Genomic DNA, 21,323 nt, shown 5'->3' with positions numbered 1-21,323 from the left:
TCGGAAACTGGCATGTTCGCTCTCTGAGTCCATTGCATCAGGGTTTGCTATTGCTGTGATCTTGTGAGTGACAGGTTGTAAAAAAAAAAAAAGATGTGTACAAATTATATATTTGTAATAAGAACTGCAATATTCCATAAAAATAAGAATCATCAATTTTCTTATTCAATTCATGGTGACAGTAAAGATGCCATGTATATAAGGCATGTAAATCAGGCAAAATATATATGTAAATCAAATCATGAAACAACAATAGATTATTTCCCCATATGCAAAAATAAAATAAAAGTTGTGTGAGCACTTGTCAACTCCATCAGCTTACAGGTCAACTCCGTCAAAACTGAATATTTTTCCACCTTGTTTTGTAGCTGCCTTAATAAACATCAAAAATGCCAAGATTTATCCCAGAAATTTCCAGAAACTATTACACCGGGATGACACATTTTTCTATTGTATTTAATTATATTATTAAAAAGGGTGTTTATTGTGTTGCAGCACTGATTCATTTCTTAAAATTCAGTTAGACTCTAAATGTAATTTGCATTTACTATAAACAATATTCAAATTAATTTACATGTCTTTGCTAAAAGGTATTTATCAGCTCTGTTTCTTATGAATAAAACCGTGATGCAGTCAAGTTAATTCTGATACTTTTAGATGATTCATCGATTCTTCATCGGTTTTCTGATTCAGTCTGATTCATTGTTCAGACTGGTTGATTGAAAAGATTTGACTCACAAGAGCTGCACCCATGCTTCAGAAAAGCAATTGTCAGGTTATAAACAAAAAACTAAGGAAATGTACTTAACATAAACCATCTTAAGATGGCTTGCTGGTCCTAGCTGGTCTTTATTTTGATAGTTTTCGAGGGGTTTTGGGATGTGAAAAATAATAGTTCTGCCAGGCTCATAGACCGGCTTTAAGGGATAAAGCCAACTAGTCAACCAACTAGTTAATGGACCCCATTGGCATCCATAGTTTTTTGTCTACCGTCAACTGTTTGAAAACCAACATTCTTTAAAATATATATTTTGTGCTCAGCAGAACAAAGCAATTCATACAGGTTTGGAACAACATAAGGGTGAGAAAATGATGACAACATTTTCATTTTTGGTTAAACTATCGCTTTCCACCGTTCTGAATTTTCAGGAAAAACTCCTAGACCGTTGATCTGATTTTCTCGAAAATTGGCTCAGATCATCTTCATACCATGCTGACAAAATGTTACGGAATTCAAGTTGATTAGTCAAACCGTTCTTGAATAACACAAAAAATAATTTGACGAAAGAGCAAAAAAACATCTCCGAATGTCATTACTCATTTTTGCAGATGATTTTTAGATATCTATATAGTTATTCTTACATGCATTCTTTATAATGAGATTTTGAATGCCAGCTTTTTTGTAGCACTCGTAATAAAAATAACAAAAAGCATATCGGCCTTCGGTACAGAGCCTCGACAGTAAACATCATCATTATCTTGACCCAAAGGTTCAAAATCATCTCTTTGGAAGAAAATTAATAAGGTTACTTAACAATGAGCTAATTATACTTTAAAGCAGGACCATTTTCAGCTAATTTCATTTCGGACGCGAGCCCACGGTGTAGGATTTCTGCCGACGAAGGGAATGAAGTGTTAATTTTCGCTTACAAGAACAAAATTCCCTGGCCTTGATCAAATTAACGTTGACTGTGTGTTGACCAGATGTGTTCCTTCAAGGAAAGCCAAGCCGGCGTGCCTGTAGAGTATCTCTCAGTCTTGACCATAATTCCCCGATGATAGAGGTGTCGGGAAACCCTAGATTGTCTAATAGCGGGCTACTTTATTCCTTTTCCTTCTGAGAACCTGAATCAATAGGAGTTGTTTTTCACAGCATAAGCAAAACAAATAGAAGTTCAATGATATTGCGTATACCGCGTCACAGCAATTACACAGCATACAGGCTCGAATTGAGTTTCTAATTCATTTAAGGCCTAAGCTTTGGTTATCTTCTGTTACTTGAGTGGAATGCACAAAGCCACAAACCTCCTGTTTTTTAAAAGGTGTCTCTGAAAGCTGTCTGCAGTCCCATCAGCATGACGTCGATGCGTCATCTCTTAGGATGTTTAGCATAGAGAAAGAAGCACTTATGATCTGAAGAGACGGGCTCTTCAGTCAAGATGATTTCTCGAGAACATTTCTTAATTCTTCTGATGGCATGGCCTTGAAGCATCTTTATCTGATGCGTCTTATAATAGAAGGAGACAGTATTCCAATTAACTATGACGTCTCAAATGTCAAGTGAACAAGAATTAATATAAAAGGCTGATGCTGAAACTGTAAATCTCAGCCAACACTTTACAATATGGTTTTATTCTATTGTTAACATTATGCACTAACAATTATTAATCTGGTAATGTTAGTTAATAAAAATGCAATCTTTATGTTAGCGCGTTAACTGATTGATTTTAAAACTGTATTGTTGGTAAATGTTGAACATGACATTAAGATTCAGAAATGTTAGAAGTATCGTTCGTTGTTAGTTCTATATGTTAACAAATGAAACCTTATTGTAAGGTGTTAAGCCTACATGAATTGAAATACTAATACTTCAATCATAGTATAAAATGATGTTGGCTTTTATTAACTTTTTTATGTCAGCGGGTTCCACATAACTGGGTTACGTTAAACAAACATAATTTGTTCAAGTAACTTCAACATCAGGGAATGAAGTCATTTTAAGCGACCCATTTAAGTAAGGCTTTCTGACATGATTCAGGTATTCATATTCATTCATCCTTTAAGATATCATTTATTTTAGGGACACACAATTGGATTGATTGACTATAGCTAACTATTTACCAGCAGTAGCACATATTAGCATCTTAAATGCTAAGATTTACATGCTCCTTCAGCCAAAGCAATTGAAAGTAACTGAATCAGTCTAACAAAATGATCCACTCTTCTCCACAATGGTAACCCACTGTAATTTCAATGGTTCTAATCAGTGTAATTGAACATTAAACAGTTACACACTATCAAGTCTTCCCTTTTTCTCATTTTCAAAAAAAGAACAACATAAAATAACACTTTTAACATTTATTCTCTCCTAATTCAACCACACTGTAATTGTTTGTTTTTTTAAGTTGTGTCCTTAAAAGTTCAATCAACTTGGATGTTTAATTCATTACAACTTGAATTCATCAAACTGACTTAAAAAAATTAATTGAATCTTGTATAAATAAATAAAAAAAAGTTGAAAATTGCTTAATTTTGATGAGTTAAAGTAATGTAAAAACATATCTTGTCATAACTTACTGATCATATTTTCTTTTTACAGTGCATATGCAATGCATACTGGAAACTACCGCCCAGTTTCAGTTAATGCAACACAAATCATTCATGTAATCCAACACAAACGGATTAAGTAAACTTAAATTGTACATATATTTAAGAGGATTGAACACAATCAAATTAAGTTAGGACAAAATGTATAGCAATTGTGTTGCTTAAGCTCATTTTAATTAAGCAATTTGCTCAAGCAGTAAAACAAAAAAAAAATTCTCAGTGTAAATAGCTCAGGTATGATTAGGCTTATCTGTAAGAATAAACCCCAGTTTCACAGACAAGGCTTAAGCCTAGTCCTAGACTAAAATGCATGTTTGAGCTGTTTTAACCCAAAGCAATTTACTTATATATTAAAATATTTCAGTGTCATTGTTTTGTCTCAAGATGCACACCAGTAATGTTTCTTTTTCTAAAGCATGTTTATAAAAGCTACTTAAATGTCCAAATTTAACAAAGGCCTAATCCTGGCTTAATCTAAGCCCTGTCTGTGAAACCAGGCCTAAATGATCTAAATTCTAAATTAAGGATCTTGAGGACAAGAGTCCTGCCCCTGACATCTCAAAGACTTTGCTGCCACCTACTGGAATACAATAATGTGGCTTTGTGAAAATCTCAGCTCTTTTTTTAACTGCTAAGGCTTTTAGTGGACGAATGCCTCTGCACAACATGCCAAGATATTCCCGTTGCCAAATCATTTTGTTCATATTATGTTAAATAATGAACTACTATTTTACCCTTGCGGTTACTATTTTATTTAAAAAATAAACCATTTATATGTTTATTTAAAATAATAAATATTACATAAACATACAAAATAATAAATATTAAATACAAATATTTTTACTTAATAAAAATAATTGTATGCTATAATTCAAATTAAACAGCCGTGGTAGCCACCCATGGTAATTTATAAAATCATATATAAAATGGAATTGTTGCATATAAAGTTATGTATAAAAGTGAATTGATCAAAAAAAATGTTGTTGTTTCTTTTGCATGCCATTTCACCTCTCATTTCTTATAATCAAAACTAAAGGGATAGTTCAACCAAAAATGAAAAGTTTGTCATTACTTACTCACCCTCATGTTGTTCCAACCCTGTATGAGTTTCTTTCTTCTGTTGAACACAAAAGAAGAAATCCTGAAGAATGTTGGTAACAGATGACGGCAAAAGAAAAATACTATGGAAGTCAATTGGTGCCGTCAAACTGTCTGGTTACCAACATTCTTTCAAATTTCTTCTTTTGTGTTCAACACAAGAAAGAAACTCAAAACAGGTTTGGAACAACATGAGGGTGAGAAATTGATGACAAAATGTTCATTTTTGGATGAACTATCCTCTTAAATGAGATGTGAAAGAACACAAGACTTCTAATATAACTTTGTGCTTCTTATTTTGCTTGCAAAGTAGTTTTTTTGATCACATGGTTTGGTCAGACAGCAAACTCTGAGAACGCCACAGACAGGTTATATCTGTTTATCTTATATAATCAGTTGTCACACTGCTCTCATATTTGGTTTAAGAAAGCAGATCAAGACAATGGAGCTTCTGTGGCTCTGATCTGAGATCATTTGGCTCTGTCTTGTGATTTTCCCTTGTGCCTGGAGTACCAGGGTATTAAAGGACAAAGCTCTTTCAAATAACTTTATCTTGATGTTACTTTTATTATGTGCTTATGAAGGAGCAAACACTCTCTCACTTTATGTTAACTGTTTATATTACGGTATGCCATTAGTACAGATTATAAAACACGGTTAATGCAATAAGGTTAATGAAAAGACCAGGTTTATTTTAAATCACCCTTTGACCATCAACATTTCTACTTAACAATGGACCTTGATCTAACACTATCAACAAGTTAGATGTTCAGTGTGTGAATAGTTATCCAGACACGCAAAACAACATGCAGTTAACAATGAATAACGATTTACCAAGCTGAGAGATTGGCGATTTTACAATGAATCCAACTGACTTTTTCACTTCACTTTTGTAGTCACTTAGTAAATGCAAAAATGCTATATTCTGCACATTTTCAGACCTCTGAATAATTTGAGTCACTGGAAAACAGTAATAAAAGTGACTGCCAGCAAAAGAAATGCTTTACAGCAGAATCAATGCAAGGACTGCATGTAGAAAACCTTCACTGTAAGAAATTATATGATCAATAAGTTATGACAACATGTGTTTTTTACATTGCTTTAACTCTTGTACTTTTACACTTATTTTTTTTAAGTTATACTAGATTCAACTAATTGTAAGTCAGTTTAATGTAATTTAAGTTGAAATGACTTAAACATCCAAGTTGATTGTACTTAAAAATATAAGGCAGCAACTTTTTTTTTTTTTTTTTTACCTTGCTATAGGCTACTAAAGTGAGGTCACCACCAAACTTGAATGTGAATGACAGCCCTGGTTCATAAAACATGCATGGTATTATGTCCAAAAACATGATATTTGTTTGTTAGTATATAGCATCATCTCCAAATGTGATAATCCTTGTGTTTTTACATGCTAAAATGTAAAAATAGGCCTATAGCGTATATATTTTTATGCATAAAGAGCCAATTTACCATGAAAAAATATATTATTTAAATATTAAATATTATACAATTTGGAAAATAATATTTTATTTATATAATAATTATATAATAAAACATTATTACATTTATTTTATTTAATATTATTGAACTTAATGTTATTTATTTGTGTAATTTATTTATTTTTACATTTTTACCCTGCTTTTCCACAGATGCCTTATAGCGCGGGCCCCTGATCTTTAGCCTCTGATTGTTGAGAATTGTTTTGCATGTGGGGGCGGGATGTTCTCAGAAAAGGAGAACAACACCTTGGACTTGGGAGTTTTCCATAAGAGTTTTCCCCCAATATACAGTGTTGAGGGGAGGAGTTGAGGAGTTTAAGCTAAAGCTTCGGGTTCGGGTTTGAGGGTCTGTCAGGACTCATCATGGCTGCGGCTGTCGGGGCACGTCGCGCGCACAGAGGGTTTATTTCAGTGTCACGGCGCGGTAACCACAGCTGCACTGCCCTCAAACCTCAATATGACGCGATTGTAATCGGCGCAGGTATGCTATGACATTCATGCACGGACTACTAAAGAAACACAATAAAAATGTAGCATGGCAATGTGCACGAAATTGAGTGCTTGAGTGGGCGGGGCTTACTGCCCGTGCGTTTTCTCCGATTGGTCACATGGTTGTAAATAATTATTATTTTATGTGAACTCCTCTATAGTGTTTTTTTTTATTTTTTTATTTTTTACATTTTCCAGTATCGTTGGCTAAATTATTATAAATGTACTATTTATTGACTATAAATTATTATTCAGTCTGTTATGGAAGTATCGCATAGACAACTTAGTCACGTGGGACCTGGTACTTTTCTCATCGCTCCTCAGAATGGGCCAATCACAGTCGTGTTTGAGTCGTTGTGAGGATTGTTTTTGTTAAAATAATTTCATAGAAACTTGAGGGAATTTAAATGTGTATTCCATATGCTAATCTTTGGGATCGATATTTTTTAAACGATTAAGGGTTTCTATTAACAAACGTCTCCAGTGAGACCAAAAACGTCCAAAGATTTTAATGTGATTTAATATGGAATTCGCCTTGCTGAGCCCCCATGCTCCCCCTGCAGGAATTAAAGTTTGCGTACTGTAAATTAAAACATGCAGTGTTCTACTTTTTATACTTTTTAAAAAATCATTTCTAAAAATGTTGTCTCAAACTCCTGCATACTTTGAACCACACTCACACTCTTTCACAATCATTTCAGGAGAAAATAATGCCGCATTCATGAGGTGTTGCACTATAGGCTATAGCTATACAGAATCTCTATTGTCTCAATTGCAAAACTTAGAAGCATTCAATACATCAAAACCAGTTATTCAACAGATAGTTAAAAGATTGTAGAATTTAGACTCTTTTGAACAGCCTAAAACCCTTTTCTTTCTTTTCAGGTCACAATGGCCTTATCGCTGTAAGTATACACTAGATATGTTCTCAACATATGTTGCTGACTAATGATTGCGCAACAGTTTCATCTCAAGAAACGTTCTGTTGTAATTTGCCCAGTCAGCATATCTGCAGAAGGGAGGGTTGAAAACAGCAGTCCTGGAGCGCAGACATGTCCTTGGAGGAGCAGCCGTATCTGAAGAGATTGTTCCAGGTGTGAGTTTTGGTTTATCACCCAGACCAAGGTTGCCTGAATCCCTTACAGACTGGTGGCCAAGTTCTGGTTCTCAAAACACTTTTGTTTTCATCAGTAATTACAAACTCAGAACTCATACAGTATGTAGTCTAAGAATTTTAGGTTTAAGTTGATGATTGAAAAAGAGTGTCTGCTTTGGATCACTGTAGTTTGCATGACTGTAATGGGCTGTTTATTTTTATGTTCAGGGTTCCACTTTTCCAGGGCCTCGTATCTGCTCAGTTTGCTGCGTCCACACATCTACCAGGACCTGGAGCTCAAGGTGTTACATGCCCCATTCTCCTCTTCCTTTTTTGACTATCTCTAGTGTAGCGCTTTAGACAGACCACTTTAGCATACTTTTAAATGGAGTAGCCTACTTATTACGAAAATAATATAGCATACTTTAAAAGATCAAACTTAAATGTGAACTGAATGTAATGTTTTAATTGTAAATATTGTAATTAGATTAACTTAAGTGTGCTTTTCTTTGACATACTTAAGTTGGACTTAAAGTCTCCATGAAATCCAAATTGACAATTCTTGTTTCTTTATGGAATATTGCAGTATTTACTATAAATGATTTATCTGTGAACATCATTATTATAATTTTTTTAATTCATGTGCTCTGGTAATCTTTAATCAAAATAACTTCCGCTACCCTTGCAGTGACTTCTCTTCTCTTCTCTTCTGTGATGATGTGTTTACTGGCGTAAGGGCGTGGCAACCTGTCACTCACATGACATCACAGCAATAGCAAACGACAATCATCCAATCAATTCCCAAAGGACAAAATCAAGTCCCGCCTTACATTTTTTTTCTTGTTCGAGAAGCAGCTTCACTCGGATATACGTCACAATAGGGAAATAAATCATCGGTTTTATGCTGACTTTAAGTAAATCTTTATATGTAATTTCATAATTTCTCCTGGTTTCTTTGAAATATGATTTTATTGTACTTTTGAATATACTGACAAAAATTAATGGTAAACTAAAATATACTTTAATGTTATTTCTATTGAAACTTGTAATTAAATGCATTTGTAATTACACATTTGTAATGATGAAAGATGCAATTTAGTACATTTAAAATATATTATCTTTAAATGTAACATCAAATAACACACTACTGTTCAAATTATACTCAAATTTAGTTTAGTATGTTTGCCGACACATCAAAATAAGCGTACTTAAAGAATGATAAAATATTATTAAAACAATTATTTAAAATGTACTTTAAAAGTAAAACCTAAGTGAGTTCAGAAATTGGGTAACACTTTATTTTACAGTGTCATTGTTACAAGCTACATGCAATTACTATAGTAATAACTGTTAAGTATGCATAATTACATGCAGCTAACCCTAAACCACACCAAACCCTAATCATAACCCTATGATAAGTACGTGTAGTTACTTAATATTACTCAGTACTTAAATGTAATAATTTACAGTGTAACAAAGACACCTTACACTACAAGTGTACATTCAATACAATAATCACACTTCTTTTTCACAAGGGGAGGAAACAAATGTCCTGCTTTATATGAGGTGTCTTTAAAGATGCACTAACATTTAAATTAATCATTTGGTACATTGCACTTATTGTGTACATATTTTGCATTGTACTTACTTTTAAAAAAAACACCTGCATGTCATTACAGCTGTAATCAATTTCTGTAATTACATCTACTAGTGCAAAATGCCCATGCAAAATCAGCTTTTTGTGTGTGTTTTTAGTAATTGATGGTTTGTTGCCCGTGAAAGAGACTGTGAACGCATTGAATAGGATATGTTTAGTTGGTGAATAGCATAGGCTACTATTACACAGTAGCGATAACATTAAGCGCACCAGAATAGAATATAATATTCAGAAGTAAACAGCATAGCTGACTTACAGATTCAGTTAACATCCACAAATGAATAAGCGCGTAGATTCAGGGAGCAATGCAAAGTGCCCGTGCAAAATCAGTTTTTTTGTGTGTTTTTAGTAATTTTTTAGTAACGTTTTTAGACAGACAGACGTTTCTGTAATTTATAGATAGATAATTACACTGTTGAGTCTTCCCTTACACCTTCCCGTTCCACCAAACCTGTCCCTAACCTTACACGTAACCCACCTTAATAATAGCACACTTATTTTTTGATTAATTGCTTTTTTCTTTTAATCTAAGATGACAGCAGTGCATCTTTCTGTGCAGAAACATGGCCTGAAGGTGTACATGAGGGACCCCTTTTCATTTACCCCGATGCTGGAGGAGGGCGTAGGAGGGCGGACACCACGGTCTTTACTGCTTGGAGCTGACATGGCAATGACCCAGAAAGAGATTGGCAAATTCTCAGAGAAAGATGCCAAGGTTTTTATGTCAATGTCAAGAGGACTTAGATTTTAGCAAGAGCACTTTCATGAACTTGCATGTGACAAAGCAATATGGATTTTATATGTTTTTTTTTTTTCTTCTCTCCTATCACTAAAGGTCTATCCTGAGTTTTTAACCTATTTGGAAACACTGGCCCGTGCCATCCACCCTCTTTTAGATGCTCCACCCGTTGACATTCCAGGACTGACTCAAGGCTCTTTGAGAAAGAGAATATCTGCCCTGAGGAGCTTGAAACCTTTGGTGAAGTCTGGTAATGATGCTTCATGGTTATATAACAGACAACAAACCAGATTTTCCACAATTGTTCTGCTGCTGCTGAAATAAGCCAGCAAGTCTTGTAAAACAGGCTTATAAAACTGAAGCAATAAAGTAAAATCCATGTGCTTCTGTGTTTAAAGGGTTGAGGTTGGGAAAGAATATACCAGATTTCTATGAACTTGTTACAGCTCCAGTTATGAAGGTGGGTTATGCCTCCTCCCGACCTTGACAGAAAAGAAATACATGACATTTTTGAATATATTTGACTGAATAAGTACCAGAACCTTTGTCAATCCCAAAACAATTATGTGATTATTTTTCTCTTAGAAATTTGACACAAAGTAAGCCAAACAAAAAGTAAAACTAACAGTGGTCTGAGTGTCTCTGTGAAATTTAAGGACTGTGTCCCCTAGTGGTCAAGCAGTGTACATTTATATTTGCTCATTTCAGTCTGTAGTCCTCAGATTGTTGGGATTGTGCTCAGGTTAAAATAAGTCTGTCACTGTATTGTATTAATGGCTGCTGATTACTGATGGATGCAGGTTAACTTAAATTGTAATAATATTTCACAATATTAAGATTTTTTAATATATATATATATATATATATATATATATATATATATATATATATATATATACTGTAAATAAACACAATAAATAAACATACACACACACACACACACACACACACACACACACATATATACTGTATATATATATATGTGTGTGTGTGTTTATTTATTGTGTTTATTGGTGAGCATAAGAAACTTTTTCAAAAGTACTACAAATTATTATAATTATTCCAAACTTTTGACCAGTATTGTATATTCAAAAGTTTGATCTGAAAATACATTAAAAAAAAATACAGATCAAAATATGCATCATTTATTTTGAGCATTGCCTGATAAATAAGTTAAAGTTCGAGGATGTTTCCTGAATTGCACACAGTATTGTTGAAATTAGAGTTTTTTTGTCTGTAGGTGCTCAATCGCTGGTTTGAATCAGAGCCGTTGATAGCCACATTAGCCACTGACTCTGTGATTGGCGCAAACACGAGCCCAAATAATCCTGGAAGTGGGTGAGGAGGATAGTTTGACATTTCTGTGTTTGAACTGAATATCCTGTAATTGACGTTGTGGATACTGTATGATAAACTGTGGTTAATCTTGTAGATATGTCCTGCTGCACCATGTGATGGGTGAGCTGGAGAAGGAGAAAGGTGCCTGGGGTTACGTGGAAGGAGGAATGGGTGGGGTGTCTCGATCAATCGCCAGCTCTGCCCGATCTCTCGGAGCAGATATTTTTACAGACAGAGTAAGTATTCAGGAAGAAGGTGTGACCGTTTTCTTGAGCCATTGTTTCCGTGCAAGCCATATTGATTCAAAGGAACCGGTTGTCCCTCGGATATTAATCTGTCGCCTTTCTTGGGGCCTGTAGGATGTTGAACGAGTCCTTATCGGTCAGGGTGGTTCTGCCAAGGGTGTTGTGCTGAAAGATGGAACTGAAGTCCGCAGTAAAGTGGTTCTGTCCAACGCCACTCCCTACGTCACCTTCAAACAGCTCACCCCACAGGTACAGCCCTGATGGTATGTCCCGAGATCATGCCAGTTCTGCTCATTTTTAAATGTTTAAAAGTAATGAAGAGCATTTGTTTTTACATCAGTGCATTTAGATATGGTCATGACCTCATGATTATAGAAATTTCTAGGTCATTCCTTCCACAGTTACTGTCATCCCATTCTGTCAACTTCTGTTGTTGCCTTGAGCAAGAGTCACTTTATCTGTTTACTCAAGGAGTGACCTCATTCTTAAACTGACAACTCTCAGTTCCACCAGTTTACACCTTTATTGCCATTGGCTTTGCTTGCTTAGTTGGGGACATTAAATTTAACATTTAATTTAATATTCATCAATAATATTGATCTGCCTGCATTGACACTATTATACAAGAACTGAACTGAGCTGGACGATGACACCACAGTTTACTCCAGAGCGGCTATATGTATATAAATTAACTAAATTAATAACTTTTTTTAAAACAAAAATGAAACATCACTGAACTTACTTAAAGGGATACTTCAGGATTTAGCATTAAACTTTGTATTAGTAGAAAACCTGTATTTTCGAATTACCGTGCTGTCCACCCTCATATCCCCCTGAGATGAGAGATTTATGTATTTTTTGTCTGGAAAAAATCCTCAGATGACGCAAAAATCGTCATTTTGCGTCATCGGAGGATTTTTTGGCCAGAGGCTAAAGACTACAGCCAGTAGTAGGGGCTGTCCCGCATGTTTTCAACCCACCCATAGAGGGTGGGATCTCACTCACAGAATGTACACATAGTGTCAGCCATCTTTTTTTGGAAGCTAAGCTAGCAGGCTCTTGTTTTGTGGAGAAAGCTGAGTAGTAGGAGAAAGCTTACCATCCTCTTTTTCCCGGACATGTCCGGCCGTCGAGATCGTCCAAAATGTCCGGGATTCGGCTTTTGCTTTCTGCAGTCGCCATTCATTGTTTACATGCACACCTTTTGTTTCAATCTAACTGAATTCATTCCAATTGGTGAATCTGAATGTAGTGTTTACATGAACGCTAAACAAGTGATCGGTTGATGTGCGTTTTAACATTGCTAAGAAAATTCCCGCTCCTCCGTGATAGATACGAGGCCGGTGCGTCTCACAGGTGTCGCTTATCAGTAATCACGCCACCGGCCTCTCATCGTTCTCTCACGGCCCTCAGCCTCGTCCTGCTCGCCACAGTAAACATAATGAATGGCGACTGTAGAACGCAAAAGCCGAATCCCGGACATTTTGGGCGATCTCGAAATCCCGGGCAGACTCGTCACGGAGACTCACTAGTAGCCTAGCCTTGTTGTTTTAAACTGCGCTCTCTTACCAGTAGGAGTGGCTTGGGAGTGGCCTCGTAGAGCAGCGAAGCAAGTGCATTCTGGGAGTTGTTGTCTTTCATCCACATAAGCCAAAAATACATTTTCTGGCTTTTCTCAGTCTAGAAAGCTCCAAATTCAAAAATAATTTCAATTTCTTCTACATAAATGACCCATTTTAAATACACATTCATCTTTCCAGAGGTGAAATATCCCTTTAAGCTGGACTGTGACACTATTTTCTTCTGGAAACAAACTTTTTTTGCATTATGTTCCTGTTATCTCTGTAAAACTGACTTGACTTGACTGTCCACATGCGAGTGTTAGTTCGGTTTACAGTAGAAATATATATATATGTATGTATGTATGTATACAGTATATATATATATATATATATATATATATATATATATATATATATATATATGTATATGTATACAGTATATAGGCAAAAATTAAGAATCCCATTGAACCTACTTTTTATTAATCCAATGTAAAAAATAATATTAATAAATGACAATTCTGAATAATTGATGTCTGTGGTTGTCCTGGTAAAGGGTGTCCTGCCAGAGGCATTCATCAGAGCCGTAGATCAGATCGACTACACCTCTCCTGTTACCAAGATAAACGGTATGATTGCAGATAATTTTACGACTCATTTCATTGAACTAAATGTTAATTTTCTCATAAAAAAACATGTTTGCAAGGCAGCAAAAGAAGAGTGTTGGTTCTTTGTAAATACTCCAGGAAGCTTTGTCGTTATCTTGACACTCAGCAAGCAAACAAGACAAGACCAAAAATAATTCATTATGCAATAGAAGCATGAAAGAATACCAGCTGGAATTCATTGTCATTTAATTTAAATGGTGAATATTCATTATTAATTCAATAATTCTTAAATAATTCCAATTATTAATTTAAATAAATATGAATTCATAATTAACGAATAATTCAATAATTTATACTAATTATAATTATAGTATTATAATAAAAAGTATAGGCCTGGTTTCACAGACAGGGCTTAGATTAAGCTTATTTGAGTTCAAAAACATGCCTTAGAAAAAAACATTACTGATGTGCATCTTGAGACAAAACAATGGCACTGACATATTTCAAGATATGTCAGTGCAAATTGCTTTCAGTTAAAACAGCTCAATAATGCATTTTAGTCTAGGACTAGGTTTAAAGGCCCCCTGAAATCAAAATGTACGTTTTTTAGCTTTTAGTATGAATATGTTTAGGGTTAAGGTTAGCCTTAAGGTTATGAATAAGTGTTCCAAAACAATGACAAAATTCGCATTTAGGAGATATAAGCATTCAACATTTACAGTCTCTCACTTCCGCTAAAATGGATCACGGATTTTTATGACATCACCGCAGACTTCAGCTTCTCATCACATCTTCTGTCCAATCAAACGCTCTCTAGAATCTAAAGTGTCCCGCCCCCATGCTATAAATACCTCTGACACGTCACGGAGCAATATGGGTTGGAGATGTGTCTTCGGTTGCTTAAACGCTCCAGTTTTATTCCATTTTCCAACTGTGCGTTGGTTAAAAATGAAATGGCTAGAATTTATTCACACCTCTACTATTGAATCCAATGTATCATCAGAGCTCGGATTCGCTTCCATGGTGCTGTCAAGTGGGACTTGCAGTCTGTGAGGTAAACTAAACGCTATTGGCTATTTGAAAGGGGGAGGAGCCATTCATTATGTCCCGCCTTAGCTTCCTGTTTCAGTGGAAATTATGTCAACGCATCATACAAAGCTGTGCGTTATAAAGCACTTTAGTGGGCTTTTAAGCCTTGTCTGTGAAACCTGGGGACAAAGTTTATAAAAAACTAAACGCCTTGTATGTTAAGCATTTGGGTCTAATTAAGTTGCTGTTTGATATGTAGAACAAATTTATATTTTAGGAATATAAACAGTGCTGCCTTGCAAAAGCTGTCGATTCCTTACAAGAAATAGTTGATTGGGATTATCTGATCTCTGTTTTTGCAAATGCACAGTGGCTTTGGACAAGCTGCCTAATTTCTTGGCTGCTCCGAACAGTGCGGATGGAAAACCAGGTCCACATCATCAGTGTTCAATCCACCTGAACTGTGAGAGTGTGGAGATTCTGGAGGAGGCCTACATGGAGGGCCAGCAGGGACGCCCATCCTCCAGGTCAGCAAAACCGGCAGTGCTGCATATAATGGAAAAACTAATATTTGCACATTACACACACATGAAGGCGTCAGGATATGTGAATTTTACAAGTCATGACCAGGGTTTCACAGACAGCAGATCTGTTGCTCTGGGTTTGGGGTTTATGGTGATGGTTTTCCATTCATTGCACCAAACCACAGCAATTTACTTTATATCCTGATTCATCTTCTGGTGTTTTTGTTTAGGCCCATGATAGAAATGACCATTCCCTCAGTGCTAGATCCGACTCTAGCGCCCCCCGGCTGTCATGTGGCGTCTCTCTTCATCCAGTTTACGCCATATTTGATGGAGGGTCGCCGCTCTTGGACCGACGAGGACAGGGAGAGATTTGCTGACACAAGTACCTAGTACCTTACTTGCATTCTTGTGTACCGTAAAAGATCTTGGATGTCTTACATACAGTGTTGGAGAAAGTTACTTTTAAAGTAATGTGGTACAGTATTGCGCTACTCCTTAAAAAAGTAACTAATTACGTTATTTAGTCCACGTTCACACAGCTGCAGAATACAGTTGTCAATCCTGTATTTAAGTCCTTAATATGGTTATGTTCACACTTCAGTTATATACGAGAGTGATAACTGCATAATATAACCAAATTCACACCCGTACATTTTAAACTAGTTGTCTGTCATTCAGAGTTGCGTTTTCCGTACAGCGACTTAAAGGGTTACTTCAGGATTTAGCATTAAGCTTTGTATTAGTAGAAAACCTGTAGTATTTTCGAATTACCATGCTTTCCACCCTCATATGACCCTGAGACAAGAGATTTATGTATTTTTTGTCTGGAAAAAATCCTCCGATGACGCAAAAATCGTCATTTTGCGTCATCGGAGGATTTTCTGGACAGAGGCTAAAGACTACAGGCAGTAGATGGCGTTGTTCCGCATGTTTTCAGCCCGCCCATACAGGGTGGGATCTCACTCACAGAATGTACACAGTCAGCCTTTCTTTGGAAGCTAAGCTAGCAAGCTCTTGTTCTGTGGAGAAAGCTGAATAGTAGGAGAAAGCTGAGTAAGTAACCATCCTCCTTTTCCCGGACTTGATCGTTCAAAATGTCCGGGATTCAGCTTTTGCTTTCTGCGGTCGCTATTCCTTGTTTACATGCACACCTTTCAATCTAACTGAATTCATTCCGATTGGTGAATTTGAATGTAGTGTTTACATGAACGCTAAACAAGTGATCGGTTGATGTGCGTTTTACCATTGCTAAGAAAAATTCCCGCTCCTCCGTGAGAGATGCGAGACCCGGCGCGTCTCAGTAATGACGCCACCGGCCTCGCGCCGTTCTCCCGCGGCCGTCAGCCTCGTCCTGCTCGCCACAGTAAACATGATGAATGGCGACTGTAGAACGCAAAAGCCGAATCCCGGACATTTTGGACGATCTCTATCCCTCGCAAACTCATCACGTAGGCTAGCTTTGTTGTTTTCAACAACTGCGCACTCTTACCGGTAGGCGTGGCCTCCTAAGGCAGCGAAGCAAGTGCATTCTGGGAGTTGTTGTCTTTCATCCACATAAGCCAAAAATAAATTTTCTGGCTTTTCTCAGTCTAGAAAGCTCCAAATTCAAAAATTTCTTAACATTTCTTCTACTTAAATGACCTATTTTAAATACACATTCATCTTCCCAGAGGTGAAGTATCCCTTTAACTTGCTGCTTAACTTTCATAGTACGATGCATCGTTATTCGTTAAAGAAGTCAAGCTTGTCACAACTGTTTTCCGAAAACGTATTGTCGCAAACCTATGATGATGTCACCTAAATCTAATGATGTCACGCAGACTGTCGGCCCAGATCCGGCCCACATCTGGTACGTGTGGATTTCACGTGTAGTTTTGTGTTCTAAGTGCGACTCACGGCTTGATTGGACTCTTGTAGTATCAAGAGTGATAAGACTTTTCAGTCTTATGGACGTCGCCATCTTTGATATTTGGTCAATGTCGCTATGGTTCATAGAATGCAGGCTTGACTCGCGTTGCACATTCATACAGACAGTATTCGAGACACTATAAGTTGCTGTTTGAACAGGACATTTCAAGACTCAAAATGCATTTTTCAATCCCAAAAACGGACAGTGTGAATGTTACATTTTATGGAAAGGAATGCGTTAAATTACTTGTGTGTTACTTTTTCTCTCCTCTGAGACTCACTCTCTTAAAGGCCTTGCAGATGTTTTTTTTTTCTTCTTTACTGAGAAGTTCTTTTTTGCAGTAATGCCTAAACATAGCCTAAATAAAATACACCTTCATTTTCTTTTAAAACACATTTAAAATATTATTATATTCTGACCACTTAGAATATTTCCTGACCCCTGGAACTATATGACAAACAAAATACCTCTTAAAGTCCCCCTGTGGTGAAAATCAAGCTTTCAATGTTGTTCATATGTCTATGTGGTGTTTTTATATGCTTTAAGACAAACCATGTGCAAATTCACAAGTCAACACCATTGCTGAATTAGCCTGGGTTTCCCATGCTGCCTTGTGCGTAGTGCTATTTTATTCACGCTGCTAGGCAGCCTGGACACCATGGACCAGATTTTCCCCTCAAAAAGGGCACCAATCACAGAACGGGGAGGGAGCAGCAAGACGATGACGACGTCTATGCGACACACCGAAGCAGTTTGTTTATATCTATGGATCCAACATGGCATCAGACGCGAAGTTACCTTTCGGTGCAGCCTTAGAAGTAGTTTTTATTTCGTCTTCTTCCTCGTCGAATTTCTGTCGCTCTACATACGTCATCTGGTATAATTGAAACGATTGGCTATGAGCTACGTACAGGCGCATTTGATAGACATTCGTAGCACCCAATAAACGGCTCTGGGCATTCGTAAACCACGCCTCAAATACGAGAAAATGAACATGTGGTTCCCAGACCACGTCTCAATGAGACGAGGTCTGACGTTAGCCAGGCTATTGCTGAATATTTTCTCCTTAAAACTGCAGTGAACCAAAGACAGTCTCAAAAATGCGGTTTGAAATCGCCGGCGTTTCTGACGTCAAACTACCTTGTAACCAATCACGTCAACGTGTGATCGTCAACGAGTGGATCTCTGTGCTGGTGCGAGTGAGTGGAGGCGGGGCTAATATGCATATTCATAGGACCACATATACCAAATTAGGCAAGGGTGTAGAGTTACATTCAAGCTATTTTAAGGCATGAAGAATGTCCTTTTGGTGATCAAAGATAAGTTTTAAGAGATTTACATCTCATTACGGGTTATATTACATACTGTACAACTCTTTTTATTGAACGTTGAAAGTCATGTGTCTTGTACTTTTTGTCTGTTGCCAAGTGTGCATGTATAAGTGACTACATTATGGAGAAAAGAGAGAATTTTAAATCAGCAGCAAACTTTTTTTTTAAGCATTTTAATTAAACAAAAAAAAAGTAAAGTGCATTACTTTACTTGTTACATCAAAAAAAGTAATCTGATTACATAAAATAAAGTTACTTGTAATGCGTTAACCCCAACACTGTAATATATACACTACCGGTCAAAAGATTATAATAAATTATTATTTTTACATTTATACAATCAAATACAGAGTAAAAATACAGTAAAATCACATGATCTTTCAGAAATGTATAATATAAAATGTATAATACAAGAGCAGGGTTTCTTGCCTAGATTCTTATGTGATATTTTCTGCATTTTAAAGACCGCCCCAACATTCCCACTCTGACAGGCGGGCAGGAACTACCTACTTTTTAAACCAGTGACACAGTTTGTGCTACCACTGTGATATCACATGCCTTGAAGTAATACGATCTTTGTTGTAATAGGTTCTTTGTTTCCCGTTTCACAGCATTCGACTGGGTTGAACGTTACGCACCTGGATTTAAAAAGTCAATAGTGGGCAAAGACATCCTGACCCCTCCTGATCTTGAGAGGGTCTTTGGTCTCACTGGAGGGGTATGAACATATCATTTAATTCATTTAATAGACATTGACATGGACTTTTTATAAATGTATATATTTTTTTTAATTATTATTACAGAATCTAATATATAATATTGTCTCAAAATCTCAGTTATTTGTTGTAAATGTGCTTGTCATATCATTCAAAACATTAATTACATGTATTTTTTATGCAACAGAATATATTTCATGGCTCAATGTCTTTGGATCAGCTTTACCTGGCGAGACCTTTGCCCTCTGTCGCAGACTACCGCTCACCCGTCAAAGGATTGTACTTATGTGGCAGTGGCAGCCATCCAGGTCTGTTCCTGAATAAATAAAAGCTTAAACAGTACGTATTGGGTTTAGAAATGTTATCAGTGTGATATCATGTATCATAAAACCAGGTCAGGTAAATGTTGAGCTTGACATGCATGACCTCCCTTGTGTTCTCTAGCATTTATCTTAGCTTGTCTCATTCAGGTGGAGGTGTTATGGGCGCAGCCGGCTGGAATTCAGCTCTCAATGTTCTGGCAGATTTCAAGCGACTGTGATCTTCGATAGGGAATGTACCTTTCCAATGGGATATTTCAATGAAAAGAGAGATGAAGACAAATAGTAAAGGGGTAGATTACCCCAAAAATGTCAAGTCTGTCATCATTTACTCACCCTCATGTTCTTCCAAACCTTTATGAATTTCTTTCTTCTGTTGAACACAAAATAAGATATTTTAGAGAATGTTGGTAACCAGACAGTTGACGGCACCCATTGACTTCCATATAGGAAAAAAAAAAATACTATGGAAGTCAATGGGTGCCGCCAACTGTCTGGTTACCAACATTCTTCAAAATCTCTTCTTTTTAGTGCAGCAGGAGGAGGAAACTCATACAGGTTTGGAACAACTTAAGACAACTAAACTTAACAACTTTAACAATTTTCATTTTTGGGTGAACTATCCCTTTAAGTGTTGTTGACATTGTGTAATATTTTTTCTGTCTTGCACAGTTTTTGAAACACTCCCAAAATGTTACCCTATTCCATTTTTTTTTTTTTTGTGAAATTTGAGATCATGTAGTCAATTATAATAAATATAACTGAAAACAAGCTATGACATTGTTTTGATAATAACTTAAATGATATCATTTTGATAATAGATAAACTCATTTGGTGCTATGAAAGTAAAAGGTCTTTGAAGCTTTATTGTTTTCCTCTAAATTCTTAATTTTTGCAATTCTGCTCTGCTCTGCCCAATGATGCAGGACTGCAGACTTCATCTCAAATAAATTAATTACATAAAATAATATAAAATGATTTCTTTAATGCATGTCATTTCTCAATGTACATCACAGCATGCAGGCAAGACTCTAGAAAAACAAATATTAATTTAAGGCTATGTCCGTAATAACTTTCTAACTTGAGTACAACTCTTCCTATTTCTACAGTAGCCTATACAGTAGTATGTAAACTACACACAGTATGCAAATGTCCTGAATGCTTGAAAATCCAGAAAATCCATTAAGTAAACATGCCAAATGTGCAGTAAACAACAGACCAAAGCACAAAAGTAATTTCAAGTGTGATTTAAAGTTCAGCCATGGTTTTTAACATATCTTAATCTTGTTTGATTGATTTGCCAAAATCTACAACATAGTGAATTTAAAAATGTTTTTATTTTTATTTTTATTTGTACGGTAACTGGATTAAAGTCAGCATGAAATGCAAGATGCAATGGTGTCTTCTTTCCTATTGTGATGTAGGCTATATCCGAGTGAAACTGCTTCTTGAAATTGAACCAGGAAAAAAAGAAGGCCTGGACTAGATTTTGTCCTTAACCTATGATGGAAATATCCAGACAGACAGGATTCTGAAATTAAGGAGCAGTTTTATGCCAAAGTGTTTTTTACTATTTTTTTTTACTATTTATTGTATTTGTCACTCCCACCTTCTGTATTTATTAATTTAGCTCTGCAAAACTTTACAGACACTTTTTACTGCCGCTTCAGACACTGAGACTTCTACCTCAGTATTCGTACTCTATTTTTAATACTTTTTTTTTTTACTTTATCGTATTTGTTACTGCCACTTATTTATTGTTCTGCCTACGACATAGCATGCCACTTTAATATCCCAGTGCCCACCACTTTTATTGTGGTCGTGCTTACTAAT

The 21,323-nt window shown here is 36.1% G+C and overlaps 1 protein-coding gene across 1 annotated transcript; it reads left to right on the top strand.

Moving 5' to 3' along the window:
• The first annotated feature begins 6,206 nt into the window (after positions 1-6,206).
• pyroxd2 (pyridine nucleotide-disulphide oxidoreductase domain 2) lies at positions 6,207-20,263 on the top strand. Its single transcript, XM_084390521.1, has 16 exons — positions 6,207-6,408; positions 7,302-7,321; positions 7,417-7,510; positions 7,741-7,814; positions 9,729-9,884; positions 10,005-10,158; positions 10,307-10,368; positions 11,149-11,246; positions 11,341-11,482; positions 11,606-11,740; positions 13,607-13,679; positions 15,058-15,214; positions 15,442-15,596; positions 19,066-19,172; positions 19,358-19,478; positions 19,641-20,263. The coding sequence occupies exons 1-16, from the start codon at positions 6,291-6,293 to the stop codon at positions 19,709-19,711; spliced, it is 1,737 nt and encodes a 578-aa protein (XP_084246647.1). The 5' UTR covers positions 6,207-6,290; the 3' UTR covers positions 19,712-20,263.
• Positions 20,264-21,323: the final 1,060 nt, after the last annotated feature.

This window comes from Rutilus rutilus (assembly GCF_951802725.1).
Source record: "Rutilus rutilus genome assembly, chromosome: 20".
NCBI lineage: Eukaryota > Metazoa > Chordata > Actinopteri > Cypriniformes > Leuciscidae > Rutilus > Rutilus rutilus.
This window is presented reverse-complemented; position numbering and strand designations above follow the sequence as displayed.

What these genes read in the sequence shown, in the direction of transcription:
- pyroxd2 (XM_084390521.1), top strand. Translation starts at nt 6,291, where the DNA reads ATGGCTGCGGCTGTCGGGGCACGTCGCGCGCACAGAGGGTTTATTTCA. An exon ending in TCTCAGAGAAAGATGCCAAG is followed by an intron (nt 9,885 to 10,004) that starts GTTTTTATGTCA and finishes CTATCACTAAAG; the next exon opens with GTCTATCCTGAGTTTTTAAC. An exon ending in TCTTTGGTCTCACTGGAGGG is followed by an intron (nt 19,173 to 19,357) that starts GTATGAACATAT and finishes TTTATGCAACAG; the next exon opens with AATATATTTCATGGCTCAAT.